Raw genomic sequence first — 26,424 nt, forward strand, 5'->3', positions numbered from 1 at the left:
GTGAATGTCTAAGTGCCTGCCATGCCCTTAGCCATGCATTCATTGTTCCAAACAACCTTGTTTTTCTGGTCAGTGCACTGTGGACAATGGGTTAGATCTAATATGCTGGCTATGAAAACCCTGTCCAATTTTGTACAAATGACCCAGTTCATCTTTTAGCTGTAAGAGACACAAAGGCAGGCTGGGTAGAAGGCTAAGAGGCTTAATCCTGAGGGAAAACTCAAACTGTCAGGCTACTGAGGTGCCTAAATATCTTAAGTAGTTATGGACCACATTCTCAGCCTTGAGGCTTATACATCTTCCTCCCTTCCTGCTCTGATCCGAATATACACCCATATCTCATCGGCTGACAAAAGCATCTCCCTTGTTCCCTGGAACATCCTCTCATCCTGTCTTGTCAGTTCCATCAGATAATGGAGTTTGCCTTTCCACAGATGGAAACAATAGTAACCCATTTTGATTAAGAAACAATAGAGCTCCTAGCTGAGCGTGGTGGTAAAGGCCCGAACTCTAGCATTTCAGAGGTAGAGGCAAGATCTTGAGTTTGAGTCCAGCCTAGGGTACAGTGTGACATTGTTTAAACAACCAAACAAAAGAGGAAAAAAGGGACTCCTTAAGATTCCGTTTCTATTGCGTTTAAGATTCTACACTCTGGTTTTACTCACGAGATTGGAATTCTTTCATCTGCCAAGAAGTCTTTGATGATTTACAATACAAGACTTTTAGGGAACGTCCTGAAATTACTATAAAAATCTGTACAAATATGTCATCACAACCTCCTGCTTTTCTGATTGCCCTCAGATCATTTAGCGAAGACAGCATTAAAAAAAAAAATGTCTGAGTAGGCTTCCCTGTCTCTTAAGTCTTCTCCTTAAAGGGAGAAAGAAAAGTGTAATTTGAACGTGGTTCAAGGCAGTCCAGCCTGCAGCTTAAACGATGGCCTCAAGTCTGAGTTTGGTGGCTCACACCTGCAATCCCAGCCCTGGGGAGGCTAAGGCAGGAGGATTTTCGTGAGTTCCAGGCCAGCTTGGGCTACAGAATGAGTTTTGTCTCACTACCTCCAACTTCGTTCGTTCCTTCCCTTTCAAAGATGGCCTTAAAATGTAGCAAGCTTCTGAGGAAGTGTCAAGAGACGACATGGCTGCGTATATAAGCCGCAAGAGATTGCTGCCTGAAATCTCTCATGATTCAAAGACTGGGAGGCAGTGACAGCCAGGTGCCTCAGAGAAGGCTAAGCTCTCCTCATGGGTGAACAAGTGGCTGGTAGGAACCATTTTTCCACCTGGGTATCATCGGGCGAAAGACCGTTTCAGCCGATTCTCGAAGACACAGTGGAATCATCACTGGTTGCTAGGCAGCCGTTTATGACATCATCTTCCAGCACCGGAAGCGGCGAGGCGCAGTGGAGTCGCGAGCGGGTTTGTGGGTGTCTGCAGTCGAGGTAAGCTCGTGGTCGGTCTGCTTCCTCTGCTGGTTGGGTTAGAAGCCGGCAGGGGCGTTCGGTCCGGGCTGCTAACCCGGAGCGGTGGCCTTGCGTGTCGAGTTCGAGGCTTCCTTCTGGACGGACCAGGCTCCACCCTTTCGTCCTTCTCCGGTGGGCGTGTTTCAGGAAAAGAGTGCTAGTCTCCGCCCCGTTGTTCCACTGCCCCTCCCCCCACTTGACTCCTGTACCTAGTTGGCCGCAAAATCAGCTTGAAAAAATTTATAGATAACAGTGGACACTGTCCATGCCAACGGGGCTGTTCAGCTTGTCGGGAAAATGTTTCTGCCCAGAGCGCCCTCCTAGAGTAATTTGAGGTGCTTTAGCAGTGTCCTTGGCTGGCCTTAGGAATGCCGGAAGCAGCGAGGCCTTTCTCAAATAGTGTGGAGACTGAGGTTCCACAAAGCACGAGTATTTGAAGTTCCATCCGTTTGGAACTTATGGGAAATTACGTTTGAGAATTTGACATATATTGGGGATTTCTTAGAGCCGCTCTTTCACTCTTAATTTGAGATCAGGACTCAGGTAGCCCAGTTGGCCTCAAATCCCTGATCCTCCTGTCTCCACTTCCCAGTGATGGGATACAAGCGTATGCCACTGGGCCTGGGCAAATTTTCTTTTTCAAGATGGGTCACAGTATGTAGATTAGTCTGGCCTCAAACTTCCGGCTCTCCTGCTTGTGTCTCCTGAGTACTGAGATTACAGCCCTTTGTCATAGAAATCTTTATAGAATTTTTCATATGGGGAAAGCAATGCATATTTGTTTTTTATACTTCTTCCCATGGTGATCTTGGTAAGGGAATCTTTGTTCAATTCCTTCTTGCTTGGTCGTTATTGACTTGTCTGCTCATGTATTTGTTCTTTCCCCCATTCTTTCAAACAACATTATTGTCTACTGAATTACAAAATCTATTGAAAATCTACTTGAAAATTTTCAGCTTGTCAGCAAGTTCCTTGGGGCTCTGCATTATCTGGACCTTGTTGTGGTCCCCAGTCCCTTCTCTGCCTTCAGCTTTAGCTTCTCCATGCAGTGTGTTATGTCTTTGTGTGTTTGTCCTTGTTGTTCCCTTTGCCTAGAAATGTCCTCCTAATTTTATTTTCTGGTTCTTATTGCTCAATTAGACTGCCTGTTTCTGCCAAATTAACCAAATTTACAAGACTGCTTACACCATCTCCAGGAAACCTGCCGTCACATGGTACTAAAGGTTTGTGTTTCCACAATACTTTTCTACAAGTCATACCACACTGATTATAATTATTTCTGAGTCTTCTCTCAGATCAGAGGTTTATGAAGGTAGAACATATGTATTCACTATTGTATCCCAGTGCTAGAATAGCATGAAATAGATAGTAGGCATGAAATAATCTTGATTGATTGATTGAATGAGTGAGGCCCCAAACAATATCATGTAGTGGTTAAGAACCTATTCTTTGGAAAGATTTCTTTCAAATCCTAACTCTGGCACACAGTGTCCTTGTTGCTTGACATGGTACTTGCTTATCCAAGCCTTACTTTTCCATAGAGTGAAAGTGAGACAAAGTAAATGAAACATTCAGCACAGGGCCTACTATGTGGTGTGCTCTTAATAAGTTATGCTGAACACCTGGGATCCTGGGCTAGAAGACCAGGTGCCCACAGTAGGGGTCTCCAGGGACCTTTCTTCAATGTTTCTTGAAGGGGAAGTCAGTGGGGAGTCTGTTTCCAAGGCTATCAGAACTGTGAAAGTTATTGTACTATATTCAGTAAGATGTACAAGAAAGATGACAACTCCATTGGCTTCAGGGAGGAGACAGGACCTGAAATCTGACTACGATTTGGGTTTTTTATGAAAGAGAGGAGGATAAGTCAATGATCTGGGTTTTTTAAGAAGGAGAGGAGGATAAGTCAATACCTGAATATCATGTTTAGAATAACTTACTCAGGGGCCATGCTGTAACACTTTATTCCTGAAGGATGTGTATTCGGGGAAGGATGCCTGCCTGTGTGTCTGGGGGTGGGCCAGGGAGGGAAGAGTGAGAATGGTCAGTGGGGTCAGTTCTGTGAAATAAGTAACCTTTGAGGAATTAGAAGTCGTGAGTCTTAAATTCAATTAGTGGTCCATAACCATTTGTGGTTATGTAACTTGGGAACAAAGCCTAAAGTAAAAAATCCACCTAGGTGCTGGTGGCACTCCCCTTTAATCCCAGCACTTGGGAGGCAGAAGCAGAGGCAGTCGGATCTCTGTGAGTTCAAGGCCAGCCTGGTCTACAGAGCTAGTTTCAGTACAGCTAGGGCTGTTACACAGAGAAACCCTGTCCCGAAAAACAAAAACAAAAACAACAACAAAATCTAGTTTCTTAGTTGTGCTAGTGCAGAAGCTCAGTTATCAGCTGGCTAGTTTACTTATGGTGAAGGTATGTTCCAGAAAATTCTTGTGCTAGCAGTGCTTCCAGATAGATTTCTGGCCTCATGTCATTGTCAGGTCATTTGTGTTCCCTAAAGATCAGAATTAATCAGAGGGTGGTATACTATAGTGGTATACTTAGCAAATAGACCGTTGCAGAAGTGGGGAGGGTGGATAGTAGAATGAGCTGGTCCTCTTTTGGGGCATTCTACTTTAAGAGGAGGAACCCATTGGGTGTGGTGGCACACACCTTTAATCTCAGCACTTGGGAGGCAGAGGCAGGTGGATCTCTGAGTTTAAAACCATTCTAGCCTACATAGCAAGTTCTAGGCCAGCTAGAGCTACACAGTAAGACCCTGTCTCAAGGAACCCAAGAGGAGCTCTGGGGAGTAAAGAAAAGGTAGAAAACCTTAAAACTTAGGGAGGGTTGTTATTTGATCAGTTATCTGCAAACATTTATTGTAAGCTTGCTGATTTATTGTAGGCTTGTTGTATGCCAAGTAACAAATGCTGGGAATACAGTGCTAAAGTAGGCCTGACACTTTCAGTTTGTGGAATTTTGCTCGAGAGTCCAGCTGAGATTCAGGAACACCCATCATTGTGTGTTCCCTGTATTCTAAAGTCATTAATTCCTATGAGTTGGTTCTAGAGGCCCAAATGGGCCAACCTACTGTTTGTTTGTTGTGTGAGCATTTTGCAGTCAGTGCATCAGCTTCCCAGGAAGTGGTGCATTGGAACATCACCACTTAAGAACTTCAGGGAATAAAATGTGTGTATATTTGTGGTAGAAGGGAGGGCTATTTCCACTGTCTTGTCATGTTCCTAGCTGTCTATTGGATCTCTCTGTTCCTACTCAGAAGCTGCACTATTTGATGGCTTCTTTGTCAGTCATATGCCTTGTTTCTCAGTGCCCAATGAGGACATGCTTCACTTCTCTGTCCATTACCTGCCCATCCATCAATTTGTAGCAGGTACAAACAGATGCCCCATGGAACATAGCATTGTAAGTGGGACCTGCCTGTAGTACTATCACAGCTGAGCCCAGGTTTAGGATCTTAGATGAAGAGCTGGCTTTATACTCATATCCACTCCTCTCAGAGACCTTTTGGACTTTCTGGCCCACACATGGCTGCTGGCTAGGTGTGTTCTTGTGCTGCTTTTGTTTCTTCTTACTCTGAAGTGTGAAGCGTGGCCATTGTCTGCTGCAGATTATGTTGAAGCCCAGCTGGTGTTCTTTCATTAATTTTTGCCCCCTTTTCGGGTGACTCTTGAGGCAGCATTACTGGTGCGGCCCAGGCTGCCTTCTCCCTTGTGGAAATCTGTGCTGTCACTTGTGCTTCTTAAAGTGAGAGGCCTCTCCTAGTCCTTCCAGACCATTCAGTGGCCTGGCTCCTGGCCGTCTCTGACTGGGTGGTTTTGGAAACCTTTCCTGACTGACTGAGGACTTTGAACCTCTTTGGCCTGCATGGGCTCACATTAATCAATTCCTGGGATGGTGTACCTAGCTCATTCTGCCTTGCACTGTCTTGTCTTTGCAGATGGTAATATTCTCATTTTTGAGAATATGGTTTTTGTTCTTTGTTTCTGGATATAGTACTTGGGCAAAGGGAATTGTTGCTGCTTGGGGAAGAGGCAAGATTTTCCCCAGGTGTTAGGAGCTTGAGCACTGATGGTTCTAGAGCAGCAGTTCTCAACCTTTGGTGTTTGAAGGACCCTTGCACAGGGGTCACATATCAGATGTCCTACATATCAGATATTTATATTACAATTCAAACAGCAAACTTCCATTTACGAAGTAGCAACAAAAATAATTGTGTGATTGGGGGTCACCCAGCATGAGGAATTGTATTAAAGGGTCTCAGCATTAGGTTGAGAACCACTGCTCTAGAGGCTAGAGAGACATCTTGAAGACCTAGTCTTAATCTTGCCCTGATTCTCTCTTCTGCCTTCCTGGCTCACCTCATCCTTTTTCTTTGCTTCAATTTCTGTGACATGCATCATGCTGATGCCTGTCAAGTACATTCAGTCAGTCCATTTTCCCGACTCTCCTGTTGGTGTATCTCAGCTTAACTCATGGAGCTTCCACAAGCCATGCCAGATAATTGTGTTCCAATGTAAAATTCAGGGAGCTCAGTGGTAGATTGCCTATTTAGGAAGGTCAGGGCCTTGGGTTTGGTCCCCAGTATACACACCCCACCTCTCTCTCACAAAAGATAGCAACCCCCCAAACAAGCAAACATTCAAAAAACAAAAACAAAACTCACTACCCCTCAACGAAATAATAGCCAAGGGAATCAATATGAAGTTGGTCTTTCTTCATCTTTTTCTTTTCAAAAGAAAAAAATTATTTTTGTTTTTAATTATGTGTGTGTCGGGGAAGGGGGTGAGTAGGTGGTGAATCCAGGTGTCCACAGAGGCCACACGTGTCAGATCCCCTGGAGCCAGGATTATAGGCAGTTGCAAGCTGCCAGACTTGGGAGCAAAGAATCAAACTTGGTGTCTGTCCAAGAGCAGCATGTGCTGTTAACCTTTGAGCCATCTCTCCAGTTTTTTCACCTCCATTTCTAAATAGCGTCTTCCTATAAATTCATTTTATCTAGTGGCATCTTCCAAATTAGGGCCCTTCCCCCTCTTTTGAGACAGAGTCTCATGTAGCTGTTCTGGAACTTGTTATATACACAAGGTTGGCCTAGACCTCACAGAGATCTGCCTGCCTTTGTCTCCTTAGTGCTGGGGTTAAAGTCATGTGCCATGTCTGGGTAGATTAGAAATCTTTTGTTTGATACCTTTCTTCACTCCTTTGGTATTTTCCAAATGGTACCAGAAGATAAGTGTATCTTCTGGGTTTGTCTTCCTTCTCCTCCTCCTGTTTTTGAGCAGGATCTCACTATGCAGTCTTGGCTAGCTTGAAAATTGATATGGAGGAGACAGAGGCCAGCAGATCATCCACACAGTAAGTTCCTGGCTATCCAGTGCTGAAGCGAGACACTGACTGGAATGAAAAAGGAAAAAAGCGGTGCTAGAGAGATGGCTTAGCAGTTAGTGTATTTATACCTATACAGCGGCTCACAATGGCTTGTAGTTCTAGTTCAGGGGATTTTCCATGTCATTTCCTGGCTTCTGCAGGTATTGCATGCATGTGGTTCAAACACTGACAAGCACAAATATACACAGACACACACTCTGTCTCTTAAATAAAATAAAATAAGGACTAGGAGTGAAGTTCAGTGGGATAATACTTGTCTAGTATGTGCAAAGCCCTGACTTCAACGTCCCTCTCCTCCAAAGTGGAGAGAGAGCGAGAATACATATAAAGATACCAGAGATCTGAAGAACATGTTTTTCTTTGAGATTTGTGTGTGTGAGTGTTTTTCTTGTATATATGTAAGTGCACCATGTGTCTGTAGTTCCATGGAGGACGAAGAGGGCATTAGATCCCCTAGATTTGGAGTTAACAGATGGTTGTGAAGCAAATATGAGTCCCCTGGAAGAGCTGTGAGTGCTCCTAATGCTCAACCTTCTCTCTCTGTCTGCATCTTCATTGTTTAATTCTTGGTTCTCCGACAGGTACACTCCTTCCTAACCCAAATCCTGTATACATACCCCTTCTTCATGAAGCCTTTTTAATACTCTCAAGGGTCAGTCCTATCATGGGGCTAATGTCACATGTTACTCCCTTACAGTGCTTGGATCATATTCTAGTGACTAGTGTATGGATTGTCTGCTTATATACCCTACTTCAAGCTCCTCAAATTATAGGAATAGTCTTTTACTCACTTCTGAGGGACCCTCTGCATGTAGCCTAATGCCCAGCACAGGAGATCAACAAATGTGTAACAAATATTTGAATGCTTAGCATGTTTGGCAGAGGTAAATGTTTGCCTGCATTATCTCATTAATCCTCAGCAGCCTCCTGAGTCCTGTCATTATCACAGCTTTATAGGTGAGGAAGTTGAGACTAGGAAGGTGAAGTCAACCTGCCTCTGTGAACACCCTCACAGTCATGTGTGTGGTGAGGCTGGGCGTGGCCTGGATGATTTGTTCTCCAGTGATCCTATTTTGTTTTTAGAGCGATGAAGCGAGTGTGTTGGTTGGTGAGACAGGACTGCCGGCACCAGCGAATCAAACTTCCCCATTTGGAAGCAGTTATGATTGGTCGAAGTCCAGAGACCAAGATCACAGATAAGAAATGTTCCCGACAACAAGGTAACTAACTGGTCATAAAATATGGGGATGACTATATTATAGTTATGGGGGTAATGATAACCAGTGATACACATTTCCTGGTGTTCTTGCTGGAAAACCTAATATATTCCCAAAATAAGGCTCATAAATTGTGTTCTTCTAGCTAACACCAGTGCTGGTTCATCCTGGATTCTGCCTTCACCATTTAGTAACACTTAATGCAGGTTCAGGTAAGGGATGGGAACAGGCAGCTGTCCTCTTGTTACCTTAGAGTGGCAGGATTGAGTCTTGGACCCTGCTTTGCCCAGGGGTTATGCATTGAGCAGCAAGACAAATTCTGGAATCTCCAAGCTGAAATGCAATGGGGACAGTGCCAACCTTTACATACTGCCTAACACAAAGGATAGATCTTTGTAAGACTGTGGCATCCAGCTTGTCTTTCACGTTCTAAGGGAAAAGCTGAGGACACACACACACACACACACACACACACACACTTACTTTCCTGCAAACCGTGGGCATGCTTACCCCTGCCTGCCTGCAGTGTGACCCCATCACCCTAAGGTTCTAGATTCAGAGTTGGGGCCTGTAGCAGTTGAGTATGGACTTTCCTGTGGGAGTTAGTTCAAGTGTGCTGGAGTGTTGAGCTGAGTAGGTCCAGGATACAAATGGCTACTGCTTCTGTCTGTCCCCTCCTCACAGTAGCAAGTGCAGGGGTATGGGGGTTTGCCAGCTTTCTGCCTGCCCTCCCTGCTGAGCAGATGTGGTGCCTCTTCTTGTTCCCCATCTCAACCCCACATGCTTTTTTGACTTATCTGAATATGAGTGTTTGAAATTGCCCTTCCTTCTCGCACATACTCATACTGCCCAGTCCTGCAGTGTTTTTCTAGAACCTTCTTTCCATTCCTTCAGACTAGCTTGGACTTTTTTCTAAGGACATATCTTTTTCCTCTTTCTCTGTTGAAGTCATTTGATAGTAATGTTCCCTACCCCTGAGGCTCATGTTAGGCAAGCCCAGTGACACTTAGCTGCAGCTCCAACTCTTGATAGATTTTGTTTTCTTCTATTAGTAGAAATCTTATCTAACCAGGTGTTAGGAGTTTTCCTCCTGTTAGCAGAGTCTGTGCTCCTGAGCTGGCTAGTAGTTTTGTCACAGGAGGCTGTGGGGATTCATGAAAGCTGCCTCAGAGTTTCTTATTTTTACTTGTTTGAGACAGGGTCTCACTATGTACCCTTGGCTGTCCTGGAACTCATTATGTGGACCAGGCTAGCCTCAAACTCAGAGATCCACCTGCCTCTGCCTCTTTAGTGCTGGGATTTAAAGGTGTGCACCACCACAGCCAGTTTTGAGAAGGGAAAGATACTGAGCATTTGTTTGCTTTTAAGATTTATTTTTATTATTTTTAAAATTATATGTGTGTCTCTGTGTGGATGTATTTAAGTACAGTTCCCTGTGGAGGCCAGAGACATCAGAGTCCCCTGGAACTGGGGTCAAAGGTGCTAATGAGCTGTCAAGTGTGGGTGCTGGGAACCAAACTCAGGTCCTCTGGAAAAAGCAACAGTAAGTAAGTACTCATAGCCAGTGAGCCATCTTTCCAGCACCCCCTCTTTCCAGGTTTTCAGCAGTAGCTAAGGGAGTTCATGCACCGGTATAAATTGTTTTTTGGGGTGAGAAGTGGGGGTTAAGTTGTTCTTACATATTCAGGATTGACTTCACACACTGACTATGCAACCAGGGCTGGCCTTGAACTCCTGATCTTCACTTCACTTCTCAAGTCTGGGGTTATAGGCATGTGCCACCATGCCAAGCTCACTGATGGACATTTTATGGAAGGGTCTGAAGCTGTTAGAAGTTGGTGGGATTTGTAGGCCCAGGCACATGCAGATCAGGCTCATCTGTGGGCTGTCTGCAGCAGTCAGGCTTTGTTGTCCTTAGGGAAAACAGAGTACCTCGTTCTGGTTGCATCTGAGTTTAATGTTTTCTTATGTCTTTCAGTACAGTTGAAAGCAGAGTGTAACAAAGGCTATGTCAAAGTAAAGCAGGTATGTGTGTTTGTGACTGGGATTTGCATTTATTACTTGATAGTTTTCTTATGCTGTTGCTTTAGACTGTGCTAGCTAATGAAAGCTCCCCTGTCATGGGTGGAAGTGATGCAGTGAGCTTAGGCAGGGTGTCTGCACAGTAAGTGGTTAATACAGCAGCAGCTCTATTACTGATGGCATTACCACTGCTATACTTACTATACTTACATTATGATTGTGGTTCCACAGGTGGGGGTCAATCCCACCAGCATTGACTCAGTCGTCATTGGGAAGGACCAAGAGATGAAGCTGCAGCCTGGCCAGGTTCTCCACATGGTGAATGAACTGTATCCATACATTGTAGAGTTTGAGGAAGTAGCAAAGAGTCCTGACCTAGAAACACAAAGGAAGAGAAAGAGGTCAGACTATGATGGTGAGGAGATGGATACTGCTCAGGAAGCTGAGTCTGGGACAGGGCTAGCCCCTGGGGGCAGCCCCAGCCAGTGCTGTGTGCCTTCTAAGAAGAGCAAGGATGGAGTCACCAAAGAGGTGAGAATAGTGTGATTGACCGATGATGTAGAGATGAAATGAGATATAATGACCGCTTAATTGTTTTGTACACTATAAAGCTCAGACACAGGCGAGTTGGTATTAATCATAATGAGGGTTGTTGACCATGATGAAAGAGTCACTTGTTTGTGGCCTGAAAATCACTTGGTGAATGTCCCTTTATATGCTTTTCTATTAAATTTATGGTGTAAACTACTTGAAGGAAGATAGGACAGTCAGTAGGCTTAGGGATTGACCTAACTGGAACAACAAAGAAATGAAGAAAGGATAGACACACAGACACACATACAGAAAAGCTGGGATTAGGTCATCTGTACTCTCTAGTGGAGATGGACCATCAACCAGAAACTCAGTCTGATTCTTTTATATATCTAAATCGAGGAGGTGGGTTTATTGTAGAGAGCTGAACAAGGAGGCAGGTGTCTCAGGCTGTAAACATCTGGAAAGAGGAAGCTGCAGTTGATAGTTTCTGCATACACCAGCCAGCCATTTGTAAACACTGGTACTAGGATCAGAGGCTTTGCCATCCCTCTGGGCCTTACCCTGGGAAGGCTTTGCCATTTCCGTGGGTCTAGGTACTGAGGTCCTTGACATGGCTGGTCATGTCAACAACACACATTCATTTAGGTCTTCATCCACTTCTTACACAGTCACTAGGGGTTTCCTCTACTCCCTGTGTAGTGTAATTAACATTGAACACTAAAATGGGTCATTTGATTGTTTACCTATTGGTTAACGATGCAGTACTCATAGATATGTAATTCACAAGTTAATGTCAGAATAGAAACTTGGCTAGGCTGCAGCTGGAGTGTGAGAGGCAAAGAAGGCTGATTGTACTCTGGTGGTCTTGGCTTTACAGAACTTTTCCTGGGGGAATGTGAGCAGATGTCTGTTCACCCCAGATATGGCACTAATGACAGACAAACCATTCCACCCAAGTCTAACTTGATGAACTAGTGAGTTTAATTTTGGTTACTTGGAGGCAGCTTATGGGTGACTACCCCATCAAAGAGGAGTCTCCCTCTCCAGCAGTTGTTAGCTGCTTGTATATCCTTTGGGAGAGGAGGAGCCTCGTGAGCCCTCTCATAAGTCCTCTCTGTCCCCCAACAAGGGGATGTTTTTTGGCCCAGTCTTGTCCAGGTAATCGCAGATGCTCTTGTTGGGACCATAATCCTTTCACAAAGGACAGAGTTCCACCTCCATCCTTACCCCCAGGTCTAAATATAGGAAGACAACAGAGAGGCTTGTGGTCCTAAGGGCAACAGACTGAAGCAAAGGAAGTTTAATTCTCAAAAACTAACATTACTTCCATGTTTTATTTGGACTTGGCTGTCATGCAGTATTAGCTACACTTAATTACTGGCATATGTATTTACATTGCCTTTTTTATTTAGGAATCACTGGGCCACTGGAGTCAAGGCTTGAAGATTTCTATGAAAGACCCCAAAATGCAGGTCAGAATAAAATTTTATAATTTATAAGTGTCTGATAAGTTGTACATGACCATTCTACAGAATTGGTAATTGTAACTGAAGCCAAAGGATGTCATTCTTCCTAGTGGGATTCTGATTTATTGGACTTTTCTGTGAGAACAAGTGGCTTCCACATGGGTACTAAGTAGTCACTAGGCTCTTCTTTTTGCCTACATTCTGTCCTTCATATCATATTCACACTTACAGCTGTTCCCACATATACATGCATACATTCATTAGAGGCTAGGAGACACACATGAAGGAGAATGTGGAGTCTTTTCTTTTTGATTTTGGGTTACCTTGCTTAATATAATTTATAAGTCCATCCATTTTCCTGTAGATTTTGTGATTTCATTTTTTCCTTTTCTTTTCAAAAATTTGTATTGATTTATTTTAATGTGTAGGGTGTTTTGTCTGCATGTATGTCTATGCACTGTTCAAGTGCCTGGTGCCTGGGGATGCCAGAAGAAGGTGGATCCCCTGGGACTGGAGTTACAGATGATTGTGAACCTCTGTGTGGGTGTGGGAATCAAACCAGGATGCCCTGGAAGAGCAGCCAGTGCTCTTAACCAGAGCCACCTAAAACTTGCTGTGTAGACCAGGCTGTCCTCAAACTCATTATTTGTCTGCCTCTGCCTCCTGAGTGCTGGTGTGCCTCCATACCCAGCCTCTGATTTCCTAAATAATACTCCATTTTGTATGTATAGCACATTTTCATTCTCTCTTCATCTGTTGATGAACATATGAATTGTGAAAGAGCATATAAACTAATTTTCTCTAGTTTGAACTCTGTCATAGGTTTTCTTCTTTTTTTGTGGCAGATATGTGCATAAAATTGTAATTGATAATGAAAATATTAAACCCCAAGTGAAGCTCCACAGCTTCAGAATGGCCATTCTAACTATGAGATGTATAGCATTTGGTTATGGGCAAGTGTTTGTTTGAGTGGCTACCTTAATCTAGCTGTGTGGTAGTTTTTGTTTGTGAGTTTGTTACAATGAAGTGGTTTTATAAAAAATTTAAAAGTAGTAACTGGAGGTCTTTGGGGAGACACCTGTTGCTGGAGTGTCTTTCCTGCCAGGTTCCGCCATCCTTCAGCCCTAAATAAGCACACACAGCTATATTAACTATAAAATTGTTGGTCGATGGCTAGGGCTTCTTATTGACTAGCTCTGTCTTAATTATCAACCCACAACTATGAATCTATGTATTTCTACATGGCCTTATCTTACCAGAGAACTCCTGGCACGTCCTATCCTCCTGGTCTCTCTTACATCGAGTCTCTTTCCAGTCTCTCTCTGCCTACCTTTTACAGAATTCTTCTCTTCTCCTAGTCCCACCTTTCTTCCTGCCTCTATTGGCCAAACTGTTTTATTCATCTATTAATAAGAGAAATATATATGGACATCCCCCATCAGAAGCCCACTTCTTCAGATGAACATGTTGTCTGCTATTAAGAGAAACTGGACTAGCAGGATGGCTTAGTGGGTAAGGGTGCTTGCTGCCAAGGCTTATTACTTGAGTTGATCCTTGGAATCAGCACTGTAGAAGGAGAGAACAAGCTCCTTAACTTGTCCTATGATTTCCCCCAAATAAGTAGTAAATGTTAAAAAAAGAAATTGTGCTAACCTGAGCATGGTCCCTTTGAGGGGATCATCAGATAACGTGTGGTGACTGTCATAACACCTGTCTTCGTGTCTGAATTCAGCTACCATCCTTGGAGGAGCCTCTGAGGTTCGCTTCAGGTAGGGCTCTTTGAAATCCACACACATGTAGTCTGTGTTCAAGAGTCTGCGATTGAACTCTACCTGTGGAGATTTAACGTGAGGCCTTGAGAACTCTTTAGTGTAGTATATCTTCTCTGTGTCTGTCCTATGTAGTGTGGTGTTTGAAAATACAGGCTCTGATTCGGCACTGTGTAATGTGACTGATGTAAGACACTGTGTCTGCCTCCAGCTCTTAACACTTTTTGCACAGGGTTTTGTGTTTAAGTGACAGGATGAGTATGGCAGCACCTGCGCAAAGATCCTCAGCTGACATCTCTTTCTTTCTTTCCTGTGTGCTCCCTGCTAGGTTTACAAAGATGATGTGGTGGTAGTGATTAAGGATAAGTACCCCAAGGCCCGTCACCATTGGCTGGTCTTACCCTGGGCCTCCATTTCCAGTCTGAAGGCTGTGACCAGTGAACACCTTGAACTTCTCAAACATATGCACACTGTAGGGGAAAAGGTGATTGCAGATTTCGCTGGATCCAGCAAACTGAGCTTCCGGCTGGGTTACCATGCCATTCCCAGCATGAGGTAAGCCGTGGGGTGAGATGGTGCCCTCCATTTTGGTTCATGATATCAGTATGAACTTAAGAGTCAGGTAGTTTCCAGACCCAGGGAAGGTGGGATGTTTCTGAGCAGGCAGGCCAAATCTTGGGCCTGCCTTACTTGCCTATAAGCCCAAGTTCCTGCTTCTGCCTGTAATTTAGTCCCTTGAAGCTTTTTATTTCTCTCAAAATGTAAGTCCCCCACTACCCCAACAGAGTTTCTTTGTGTAGCTTTGGAGCCTGTCCTGGAACTCGCTCTGTAGACCAGGCTGGACCTAAACTCACAAGAGATCTGCCTGCCTCTGCCTCCTGAGTGTTGGGATTAAAGGTGTATGCCTACCACCACCCAGCTCAAAAAGTAAGCTTTTTAACTTGCAAACTCACTCTGTAGACCAGGCTGGCCTTGGACTCAGAGATCCACCTACTTCTGCCTTGTGAGCATTAGGATTAAAGGCATGTGCTACTGCTGCCTGGCAATCTTTTTTTCTGCCTGGTATTCTTGAACCCTCCTCACATCAGCTTCCTGAGGCTGGGGCTATAGGTGTTTACTACTGTTCCTGGCTAACCATTGAAAAATTTTTTTTGCGATTTATTTTTATTTTGTGTATGGTTGTTTTGCCTACATGTATATCCATGTACCATGTGTGCACCTAGTGCCCATGGAGACCAGCAGAGAACATGGGATCCCTAGGAGCTGGAGTTACAGATGTTGTTAACTACCACGTCAGTGCTGGGCATCACACCCAGGCCCTCTGGAGGAGCAGCTGGTACTCTTAGCTGCTGAGCCATCTCTGCAGCCCCTTAGCATAGTTGATTGTCATTAAGCATGCTTTTGTTCCTCTACTTTTATCTTTATTTACATATTTGGAAATAGGGCTCTAGGTAGCCAAGGTTGGTCATGTGTTCCTGATCCTCCTGCCTCTATCTCCCGCATGTTGGGGTTATAGGCATGGGCCACTATGCCTGGTTTTGCAATGCTGGGGATCAATGCAGGCTAGATAAGCACTGTCTCACTGAGCAACATCTCCAGCCTGATGCAATTTTTAAATAAATGTAATAGAAAAATATGAGAGCGAGACACTTTCTAAAAAACAAACAAAACCTAACAACAAAGGAAAATGTAATAAAATTTCCTACTATAAAGCATTATTTTTAATTTAGAAAATACAAAAATATAAAAACTGAAGCAGAGCAAACACTTGCTGTAATACCACCACTACTTAAATGCTATACTTGTTTGAATTTCAACTGTTTTTGCTAAAATGTTCTTTTCCTGCTTCAGGATTCATGTAAAATTTACTTTTTGTCTGTCCTTAGCCTCTGGTCTGAGGTCCTGACCTTGATACCTTTGATGGGTACTGGCTGTTTGTAGGATGTCTGTCTTTTCTTCTTGTGTTTTTGATTCTGGGTTTCTCTGAGGTCCAGGCTGACACTTAACTCACCACATGGCCAGGCTTCAATTTATGATCCTTTTGCTTTTGCCTCTTAAGTGCTGGCCTCAGGTATGAGGCTCATGCCTGGTAGGGAGATATCTTTTAATTTGGGTGTATTGTGATATCCATGGTGTCCTCATCATGTCAGAAGTGAGTGGTGTTGAGGTGACTTGTGACCTGTTGGTCATTTTGTTGAGGTGTTGCCTGCCAAGGTTCTTCACTCAGAGTTACTGTTTTTCCTTTTTTAACTGATGACTATCATGGGGGAAATATTTTAAGATTATTAGAACCTTATTGCTCAAATTTAGATCCATTCTTTTCTTTTCTTTTTTTTTTAGTTTTTAAACAGTTTATATGAATGAGAACACATGCTTAACACAAACTATTTTTTAAAACTACACAGTACATATTTAGAAGTAAATTCCCATAGAAAGTGACCAACCATGTCAAGATGATAAGCAAACCACTTGTTAGAAGGAGATGGATGCTCGGAAACTTTAAAGGGCCACATCCACCACTTCAGAAAGTTTTGACTGTAAGGGGTAAATTAGCTTCCTCCCCCCTCTTCCCATGTTCTCAATTTGCTCAGGGGATGGTGACCCTTTCCCCTTCTCCAGGGGACAAAGTTTGTCTCTTTTAGGGTCTTTGTTTACTAGTTTCTCTGGCAGTGTGGATTGTAGGATGGTAATCCCTTACTCTGTCTAAAATCCACATATGAGTGAGTACATACCATGTTTGCTTTTTGTGATTGGGTTACCTCGCTCAGAATGGTTTCTTCTAGTTCCATCCATTTTCCTGCAAATTCAAGATTCCATTGTTTTTTTTCTGCTGAGTAGTACTCCATTGTGTAAATGTACCACATTTTCTCTATCCATTCTTCGGTGAGGGGCATCTAGGCTGCTTCCAGTTTCTGGCTATTACAAATAATGCTGCTATGAACATGGTTGAACAGATGTCCTTATTGTATGAATGTGCTTCTTTTGGGTATATGCCTAGGAGTGGAATTGCTGGATCTTGTGATAGACTCATTCCCATTTTCTTGAGGAGTTACCATACTGATTTCCAAAGTGGCTGTACAAGTTGGCTCTCCCACCAGCAGTGGAGAAGTGTTCCTCTTTCTCCACATCCTCTCCAGCATAAACTGTCATTGTTGTTTTTGATTTTAGCCATTCTGACAGGAGTAAGATGATATCTCAGAGTGGTTTTGATTTGCATTTCCCTGATGGCTAAGGATGTTGAACACTTTCTTAAGTGTCTTTCAGCCATTTTAGATTCCTCTATTGAGAATTGTCTGTTTAGTTCTGTACCCCATTTTTTAATTGGATTGTTTGGTGTTTTAGAGACTAGCTTCTTGAATTCTTTGTATATTTTGGAGATCAACCCTCTGTCAGATGTGGGGTTGGTGAATATCTTTTCCCAATCTGTGGGCTGTCGTTTTGTCTTGCTGACTATGTTCTTTGCCTTACAGAAGCTTCTCAGTTTCAGGAGGTTCCATTTATTAATTGTTGATCTCAGTGGTGTTATGTTCAGGAAGCGGTCTCCTGTACCAATTAATTCAAGGGTATTTCCCACTTTATCTTCTAGTAGGTTCAGTGTGGCTGGGTTTATGTTGAGGTCTTTGATCCATTTTGATTTAAGTTTTGTGCAGGGCAAAAGGCTTGGATTTATCTGTACTCTTCTACATGTTTGCATCCAGTTATGCCAGCATCATTTGTTGAAGATGTTCTCTTTGTTCCAGCGTATATATTTGGATTGTTTGTCAAAAATCAGGTGTTCGTAGGTGTGTGGGTTAATATCAGGGTTTTCAACTCTATTCCATTGGTCTACCTGTCTATTTTTGTGCCAATACCAAGCTGTTTTCAGGACTATAGCTCTGTAATAGAGCTTAAAGTTAGGGATGGTGATGCCTCCAGAAGTTCCTCTATTTTACAGGGTTGTTTTTGCTATCCTGGGTGTTTTGTTTCTCCATATAAAGTTGAGAATTGTTCTTTCAAGGTCTGTGAAGAATTTTGTTAGGATTTTGATGGAGATTGCATTGAATCTGTAGATTGCTTTTGGCAAGATTGCCATTTTTACTATGTTGATCCATTATTTTATTTTCTATTGGTAGATTTTATCTTAGTTTTATTTTTTATTTATTTGTTTGAGACAGACTTTACTCTGTATCCAGGTCAACCTGGAACTTGCTGTTTTGCTCAGGCTGACCTTGAACTCAGAGTTGTCATCCTGCCTCAGTTTCCCTAGTTCTGGGATCACTAATTTGATGCACCACACTGAGCTCTATTGCCTGCAATGCGATTATTATGCTTTTTTCCCAGGGATGGTTTTATATTTCTCCATCTAATGTATAAACTGGACTTCTGAGTGTGGAAGCTGTGCCTTCTCCTTTGTTTCAAGTATAGACTCATCTCATGGATGTTCTGTACATTCTAATTCAGTATTTTAGTTTCTATCATTTGCTTTTCTTAAATTGTTTCATCTTTGGTCATTGAAAGCTCCTGTAGGTTGGCTTCTTTGTCCCTCCATGCCCTAACAGTTTTTAAGGTTTATTTTCTGTTCCTACAAGATACCTCAGGTTCATCATCTCCAGAGAGGTCTTGATACCAGGTTTCTATAATGAGGGAAGTAGTTGACTTTAGGGTGTCTTTGCTTCTACATCATCTAAGTGGTAGAGCAGGAAATAACACACACATCCTAAGCCCTCTCCCCATCTCTGACTTTGTATTTGTATATGCAAAAGGGAAAGGGTAATTGCTGCTGGTTCTCCTCTCAGACTCGACCCTGCTAGGCTTCCAGATCATGCTGGCACCATTCCTCCAAGCCCGTCTCTACGAGCAACACACATCTTGTTTTCCCACTTCCTTTTTTGTGTCTTCTTTCTCTATTAGTGAGAGACAGGATGCCATTCACTATAATGAGTTCACTTATGTGTTCAGTCCTGGCATATGTATAATATACTTATAGAATTGTTAACCCATATCCTGTGCAGAGACATTTACTGCTGTAGTACAGTGTTTGTGATAAGTCCTCAACCCTTTTATAGTGTTACGGCATCTAGTCAAAATATTGTTTTCAAAAGTAGTTATTTTTTTCTCACACTCTTCAGTGTGGTTCCCTTCATTTTTATTCATTTGCTTGTTCGTTACTGCTTATATTCCATTTTGGATGCTGCACACATACTGGTAGCTTTTGATTATTAATGATTCAAAATGAAATACTACTATTTCCAAGAATGAAAGTTATACAAAAAGTCATTCTACTTAAACAAAGTACAATTATGTGTATATGTGCATGCGTGCGTGCGTGCGTGCGTGCGTGCGTGCATGTGGATGCACACATGCTTGTGAGCCTCAAGTGTCTTTCCCCTCCGGTGCATCTACTTTGTTTTTTTGAGACAGGAACTCTCTCTGACCTGGGACTTGCTGATTAGGCTAGGCTGGTCAGTTAACCCCAGGAGTCCACCTGTCTCCACCTCCTTAGTGTGGGACTTCAAGTACATGACCATGACTGTTTTTTTTAATGTGAGTTCTAGGGGTCAAAACTCAGATTCTCATGCTTGCAGGAGCCATCGACTCAGCCTAATTAACTTAGTTTGAACTGCATGTCCTTTCCCTGTACCTTTTTCCATCTCAACAAGTAGCACTGCCTAAAACTGCACCCAGAAAGTTAGTAAATCTTCTTGGATTTCTTCTAAAACATGACCAAAATTGGGCTGTTTTTTGGTCATCTCTGCTACAGCCCAGCTCTAGTGTAAGCTATGCTGGTTTTTGCCATTGACTGTTGCAGTTGCTTTGTAGCAGATCTCCCTATGTCCTGTCTTACAAGCCCCCCATCTCTTTTTCCCAACAGCCAGAGTGATCTTTTAAAGGTACAAGTGGGAAATTGTCTTCTTAAACTCTTCAGCAGCTCCCTAATTCGGTCAGTATAGAACAACACTCTTACAGGCCTTTAGGCCCATCATGATCTGGCTCTTGCTGAATTCCTGTTCCTCGGCTCTAGTATTTCTGGTCATATACTGTGGCCATATCACCTCCTTTGTGTTCCATGCTTACACCAAGCTGCTGCTTGCCCCAGGGCTTTGAATTTGGCCTCTGCTCTTGCTTTACCTGGCAGAGGTCTTCTCTGGGCACAATTAACTAGCTCCAGCCCTAGTCACTGTCCCACTTCTCTCTCCTTCCCTTTTCTTCCTTCCTCCTCTTAATTTCTTCTTCTTTTATTAGTGTACAATAATTACATATAATGGGTTTCATTATGGCATTTTCATATATGTGTATACTCTTATTCTTGCCTCCTCCTCCTATTTCTACTGAACCCCTTTCTTTTCTCAACTCGTTATTCCTTTTTTTTTTTTTTTTAAGACAGGTTTCACTGTGTAGCCCAGGCTGGCCTTGGGTTTAGGATCCTCCTACTTTAGCTTCCCAAGTACTGAAATTTAAGGCATGTGCCAACATGCCTGGCACCTTCTTTAGTGACTTGGATTTTTCTTGCTTATTTGTCTTTCTTCATTAGAATGTCATTATTCTAGATTTAGAGTCCTTGTGTATATTATTCACTACTAAATTCCCAGTTCTAGGTTTGATTAGGTACTTACTAAGCACTAAATATTCTTGTGTGTGTGTGTGTGTGTGTGTGTGTGTGTGTAGCTAATTGATTTTCTCCTTTTTTATTTTAATATTTATTTACTTATTTATTTGAGACAGGTTCTCACTGTGTAGCTCTGGCTGGCCTGGAATTTGCTATGCAAACCAGGCTTCCCTGGAGCTCACAGAGACCCTGCTGTCTTTTCCTCCAGAGTATTGACATTAAAGGCATGTACCACCATATCTAGCTTTCACCTTATTTTTTGAGACATGGATACTCACTGAACCTGGAGCTTGCTGATTTGGCTAGACTGGTTGGCCAGCAAGCTGTGTCTCCTCAGTGCTAGGAGAGTATGTGTTGCTATGCCTGGCCTTTTCACCTCAGGGCTGAAGATTACATTTAGGTCTTTGTGCTTGCATGGTGTCTCAATTAGGGTTACTATTGCTGTGATGAAGCACCATGACCAAGGAAAGGGTTTATTTGGCTTACACTTCCATATTGCTGCTCTTCATCAAAGGAAGTCAGGGCAGGAACTCAGACAGTACAGGAACCTGGAAGCAGAACCTGATGCAGAGGCCTTGGAGGGGTGCTGCTTACTGGCTTGTTCCTCATGGCTTGCTTTTTATAGAACTCAGGACACCCAGCCCAGGGGTGGCCCCATCCCATCAATCACTAATTTAGAAAATGCCCCACAGGCTTTCATACAGCCTGATCTTAAGGAGTCATTTTTTTTTTCTTTCTTGTTTTAGTTTTTGTTTTTCAAGACAGGGTTTCTCCATGTAGCCCTGGCTGTCCTGGAACTCACTCTGTAGACCAGGCTGGCCTCAAACTCACATAGATTGCACCTGCCTTTGCCTCTTGACTGCTGGGATTAAAGACATGTGGCACCCCCACCTGGCTGGAGGCATTTTCTTAATTGAGGTTGCATCCTCTCAGATGACTTTAGCTTGTGTCAAGTTGATGTAAAACTATCCATCACACATGGCAAGCACTTTGCTCCGTATGTTGTCTCCCAAGCATTTACTGTTCTCAACTAAATGAATGGGTATATTGCATTGAATGAACACAGCATCATAACTTTATGTACCTGTACTTTAACTGGTGTCATTTTGATTAAATCATAGTTTCTAATACTCAAATTTTCAACTTTCAACTAGCCATGTACACCTTCATGTGATCAGCCAGGATTTTGATTCTCCTTGCCTTAAAAACAAAAAACATTGGAATTCTTTCAATACAGAATACTTTCTGGAATCACAAGGTAAATAATATTCTTTTAAAAAAATATTTATTTCATTTTCTTGGATGTTTTACCTGGCCTCAAATGACCCACATACATTTAGTGATCTCTGAAAAACTGGCACTCCTAGAATGAACGAGAATGTTTCACTGTAATAAGATTGCTGCGTTGCTGTGAGCATCCTGGAAGGACCCAGTCAGCTGTTACGTTGGGCTCAAAAGTGTTTCATTTTGACAGCAGAGGAGTTAATGCCGCCCAATCTGCCAGGTGTTCTTGTTATCTGGGGTAGACTCTTCTCTAGGAAGATGTGTGGGAGCTGGTGCTGAATCTGAGAGTCTGTGCTAGCCATGCTCTGCTGTTTGTCACAGTGACAGAATACCTGACATACACTAAGAAATTAAAGTTGTTTCGGTTCATAGTGTCAGAGGACGCGTCCGTGGCTCTGTTGCTGGGCTATGGTGAGGGAGCACACTGGCAGGGAGGGATGGGACGAGTAAAGCTGCTCTCTTATTGGTAGCCAGGGATTGAGAGAAAGAAAGAGGAGAGAGGGCCTAGGGAAGGGACTTGGGACAAAACACAGCCTCAAGGGTGTACCCGGTGACCTATTTTCTCCAGGTAGGTCCCACCTCCTAAAGTTTCTATCATCTCACCAAATAGCATCAACATCTGGAGACCACACTTGCAATTCATGAGGCTTTAGGGGGGACACTTCATGTCCAAATGCTAACAGAGTTCTTGGGTGAGAGGGTCTCAGTAGTTCTTTGTCTCTTTGGCAGAGTTGAGCAGGAGTTTGGGGCTCTCTCCTGTTAGCAGTGCTTCATGAATACTGTGTATATTTGGGATGTAAGCATTTCTCAGATTATTTTCTACGCAACCAGTACTACTGTGGTGTAAATGGGGCAGCTACTGTTTAGCAAAGATCCACTCGAGGAAAAGCGTGATGATAGGCCTATGTTGTGGTACATGGAGTGTGTCCTGAAGGAGTGCATCATCTCAAAGGTAGGTTGCTGAGACTTAAAATCTGGTCAAGTGCATTTTCCCAGTGTGAAGTCTTATCTTCAAGTTCATGAGCCTTAGCATAGCAGATATGTTGATAGTCATGTTTTTAGCCTTTTTCTTGGCATCTTAATGACTGTTCAGAGTAGCTGTCTTCTGAACTTTACTTCTTGTTTGCAGCTGTGATCAAGATGGTTCAAGAAGTTGGTAGAGTGACTGTTCAAGAAGGGACTTCTGAACTCTTGAAGCTGCCTCTTCGTTGCCACAAGTGTCAGCAGTTGCTGCCTTCCATCCCGCAGCTGAAAGAGCACCTCAGGAAGCACTGGGGCGGGTGACACTCTCCCCGGAGACGGAGTGCAGTGCCAGGGCTGTCTGCATTGTCTGTGCCCCACGCAGTCCTGAACTAAAACATGCAGCTTTTCAAAGCAAAGCTTATTTCTTCTTGAGGGGCCACATGGGGTGACTGCTTAGTTCAGGACTTGGGAATTTGGGTTTGTATGGGTATATTCTCTGGTGGTGGAAGCTGGGACATCTCTGAGCACCTTACCAGGACCATGTCAGGCCTAACTGATGAGAGGAGGAAACAAAACCAGCTTGAGACTCAAATGCAGGATGTAAAAGCAGAGGGCTAGTAATATATTTTGTTCCTACCCTTCCCCTTCCCCCAGACTATGTAGTATCTTTTCATCAGGGTAGCTGAGGTTCTAGAGAGTCTAGTTCTCTGACTTTAATCTGCTCTACGATAGTCTTCTTCCCTCTATGAGGAGGCTTTCAGTCTACTGTACTAGGCTGTGTGTCGAAGCGAAAATGTGTGGCAGTCATCTGCACAGAGAGATGGGTTGCATGTGACTGTCTGCGGAGGAAGTGGTAACATTTGGCACAGTGTTAACAGTGCAGTCTGTGCTGAGGGCAGCCAGGGCAGTGTGTACTGTCAGCTTCAGGCAGAGGTTTAACTGTGGCTCCAGCCACAGCTCTTGAGAATTACAGAACATACAGCAAACTTCAGATAAAGTTTTTCCCAATGTGCCTTGGAAAAATAGATGTTGCTAGACATTTAATTTCTGTCTAATGCTATGTAGTTTAGCAATCTAATATTAAAATGAATATTTGATTAGAGACTGCAAGGAGGGGCTGTATCAGACAGCCTGTCAACCATAATGGACATTCCAAGAATGAGGTGACCATGCCTACATTCTTCATTCTGCTCCAAATCGATTTTTTAGGGCTGGAGAGATGATTTAATGATTAAGAGTGTGCATTGCTTTTCTAGAGGACCTGAGTTTTGTTCCCATCATCCACAGGCAGTTCACAACCACCTATAGCTCCAGGGAATCTGACACCTTCTTCTGACTTCCATGGGTACTATACCCTGGTGCACACGAACCCAAATACACACATGCACATTCATACATAATCAGTACCTTAAAAATTAGATCTCCTAGAGGAAAAATATGTAAGTAATGACTTGGAGGAACCAGACAAAGGACATGAAGTTTTGAAGTATATTAATCTCCTAACTCTCTTCTCCCAAATAGGTTTTTATCACTATGGGGAGGAAGACTTTCTGAACTCTGGATGTAGCCCTAGCTATCCTGGAACTCACTATGTAGACTAGGCTGTCCTTGAACTTGCATAGATCTACCATTCTGTGCCTTCAGAATACTGAGGTTAAAGTATACTACCACCACCAAGATAAACAAACAACCAACCAACCTCCCAAATATACAAGGATTAGATACACATTGCCTGTATTTAAAATTCAGTGTTTTCTTAGTGAAATATTGTCACACACTATTCCTTTTTGCAGAAATGCTCACATCCATCACCTGCTTCTAGATTGTTCTTTCTGTTTGGGTATTGATAATGTATTAGTTAACCTCACCTTCATGTCAGCTAGAAGCTCTGCTCTTATCCAGCTTCACATACACTAGTTCCTGGTGTCAACATGCTGAATGCTCTTCAAGGAAAGTATTTGAGTGTGCAACAGTTAGGATTCTGTCACTGAATAACAGGTTGTTTGATTCCCAGGCCTCAGTTTCCAGCTCTTGAATACTTTGCATCCACACAGTGCTGCAAAATTGCCTGTCTGTCTCTCAGGTTTCATTGTGTACCTGGGCATTCACATTTTGGACAGAAGAAAATATTTGTCTTTTGCAGGAAGACAGATACCCTGGAGATCATCCTGTAAAACAAAACCAGTCAGACTCAGAATGACAACTGCCTTATATGAATGGTTTCAAAGTTCTGGGCTCCACAGTGAGACAGAGTATTGTGGAGTAGAAACATGTGCAAAGCCTACTTCTCACATGGGACAGGAAGGCAGAGACAGCATTTTCTTATTAGTGCCTACATAGGCCTTATTTAGCTAAGGCTGGCCTGGAACTCATGTAGCTCAGGCTGGTCTTGAATTCAAGACCCAACTGTCTTAGCCTCCCAAGTTCTGGATTACAGGCTTGTGTTGCCATGCATGGCTAAGAAGTGTCCTCAGAGTACTGGTTGCAGGCCATGAGACACCTCCACATGTAGGCCACCAGTCAACTAATCTTTCTGTGGCTGAACCCTGCAGGTAAGAGGTGGAGCCCAGGGCAGAGGAGGCACTTCTGGGGCTGTCCGAGAAGCCAGTGGATCCTCTGGATTCTTACTGGCTACTGAGAGCATTTCCACACCACAGACTAGCTCATGGCAGCTGGGAATTTACTTTTGCATTCAAGGACCCAGGTGTATAGGAGGTCAGATTCTCAGATGCAGCTGATTCCAGCTGGCCAGGAGTGAGAAGAGACTCCTGATTTAGGAAGAGTCCCGGGATGTAGACCTGTCTGAACTTGCTCTGTCAATTGGACAGTCCACTCATCTTTACATGAATGAGAATGAGGTACCTGCTGCATGTGGAAGCCATGTGAGACACAGCCACATGACCTTACAGGGTGGGGACCCTGCTTCCCACAGGTCCTCTTAACACCTTCACAACGGAATGCGGACTACCTGGAAATAATAGGACACCAGTAAGATTTTGTTGAGTGAACAAAGCTGACGTGTGTTGCAAGCAAACAGTAAAGGGACTTTCCCTTTTACACTGGGATACAACCAGCAAGTTTGCTGTCTGGTCAGCCAGTTTGTTCCCCCATAAGCCTCTTGCTGCCATTCTTTACATGTAAAGTATCTCATAGCTAGGAATGTCAGGGCTGTAAAGACTTTTCCACCTCAGGTTTCCGATTATCAGCTAACCAGGTGATACAAGGATTTTCTTTCTCTGTGGTAGCCATTTGGAACTTTCTCACTCTGGTCACCAGATGGCAGCATGTGAACAAAGAATTCTTAATCATCTATTGGCCTAAATGTTTTGGGAAGATATTATGTAAGTCAACCCTTAAAAGTAAAATGAATATGTGTCTTATCAGCATTTATCAGCATACCTCAATTACACAAAGTAATGGTTTCATTATGACACTTTCATACATGGATATGATGTACTTTGGTCATGTTTGCATCCTGTAAAGATTTTTTCCTTCCTAGCCAGGCATTGGTGGCGCACACTTTTAATCCCAGCACTAGGGAGGCAGAGGCAGGTGGATCTCTGTGAGTTCAAGGCCAGCCTGGTCTCCAGAGAAAGTGCCAGGATAGGCTCCAAAGCTACACAGAGAAACTCTGTCTCGAAAAACAAAAACAAAAAACAACAACAAAAAAGCAGCGTCTTCATTCTGTAGTAGTTCAAATGATAGTAGTCCAGAATGGCCTAGAACTCACCAT

At 43.3% G+C, this 26,424-nt stretch overlaps 1 protein-coding gene across 5 annotated transcripts; it reads left to right on the top strand.

Moving 5' to 3' along the window:
• Positions 1 to 1,321: 1,321 nt before the first annotated feature.
• Aptx (aprataxin) lies at positions 1,322 to 23,107 on the top strand. Of its 5 annotated transcripts, none has more exons than XM_027403367.2 (9): positions 1,322 to 1,441; positions 2,603 to 2,685; positions 7,934 to 8,070; positions 10,046 to 10,092; positions 10,321 to 10,620; positions 12,036 to 12,095; positions 14,187 to 14,413; positions 21,599 to 21,702; positions 22,858 to 23,107. In XM_027403367.2, the coding sequence occupies exons 3-9, from the start codon at positions 7,938 to 7,940 to the stop codon at positions 23,010 to 23,012; spliced, it is 1,026 nt and encodes a 341-aa protein (XP_027259168.1). In that variant the 5' UTR covers positions 1,322 to 1,441; positions 2,603 to 2,685; positions 7,934 to 7,937; the 3' UTR covers positions 23,013 to 23,107. The 5 variants fall into 5 exon arrangements, with proteins under 5 accessions (XP_027259168.1, XP_035295817.1, XP_027259170.1 ...); XM_027403369.2 differs by lacking the exon at positions 1,322 to 1,441 and adding an exon at positions 1,448 to 1,594; XM_027403371.2 differs by lacking the exon at positions 1,322 to 1,441 and adding an exon at positions 1,652 to 1,797.
• Positions 23,108 to 26,424: the final 3,317 nt, after the last annotated feature.

This window comes from Cricetulus griseus, chromosome 2 (assembly GCF_003668045.3).
Source record: "Cricetulus griseus strain 17A/GY chromosome 2, alternate assembly CriGri-PICRH-1.0, whole genome shotgun sequence".
In the NCBI taxonomy this organism is placed as follows: Eukaryota; Metazoa; Chordata; class Mammalia; order Rodentia; family Cricetidae; genus Cricetulus; species Cricetulus griseus.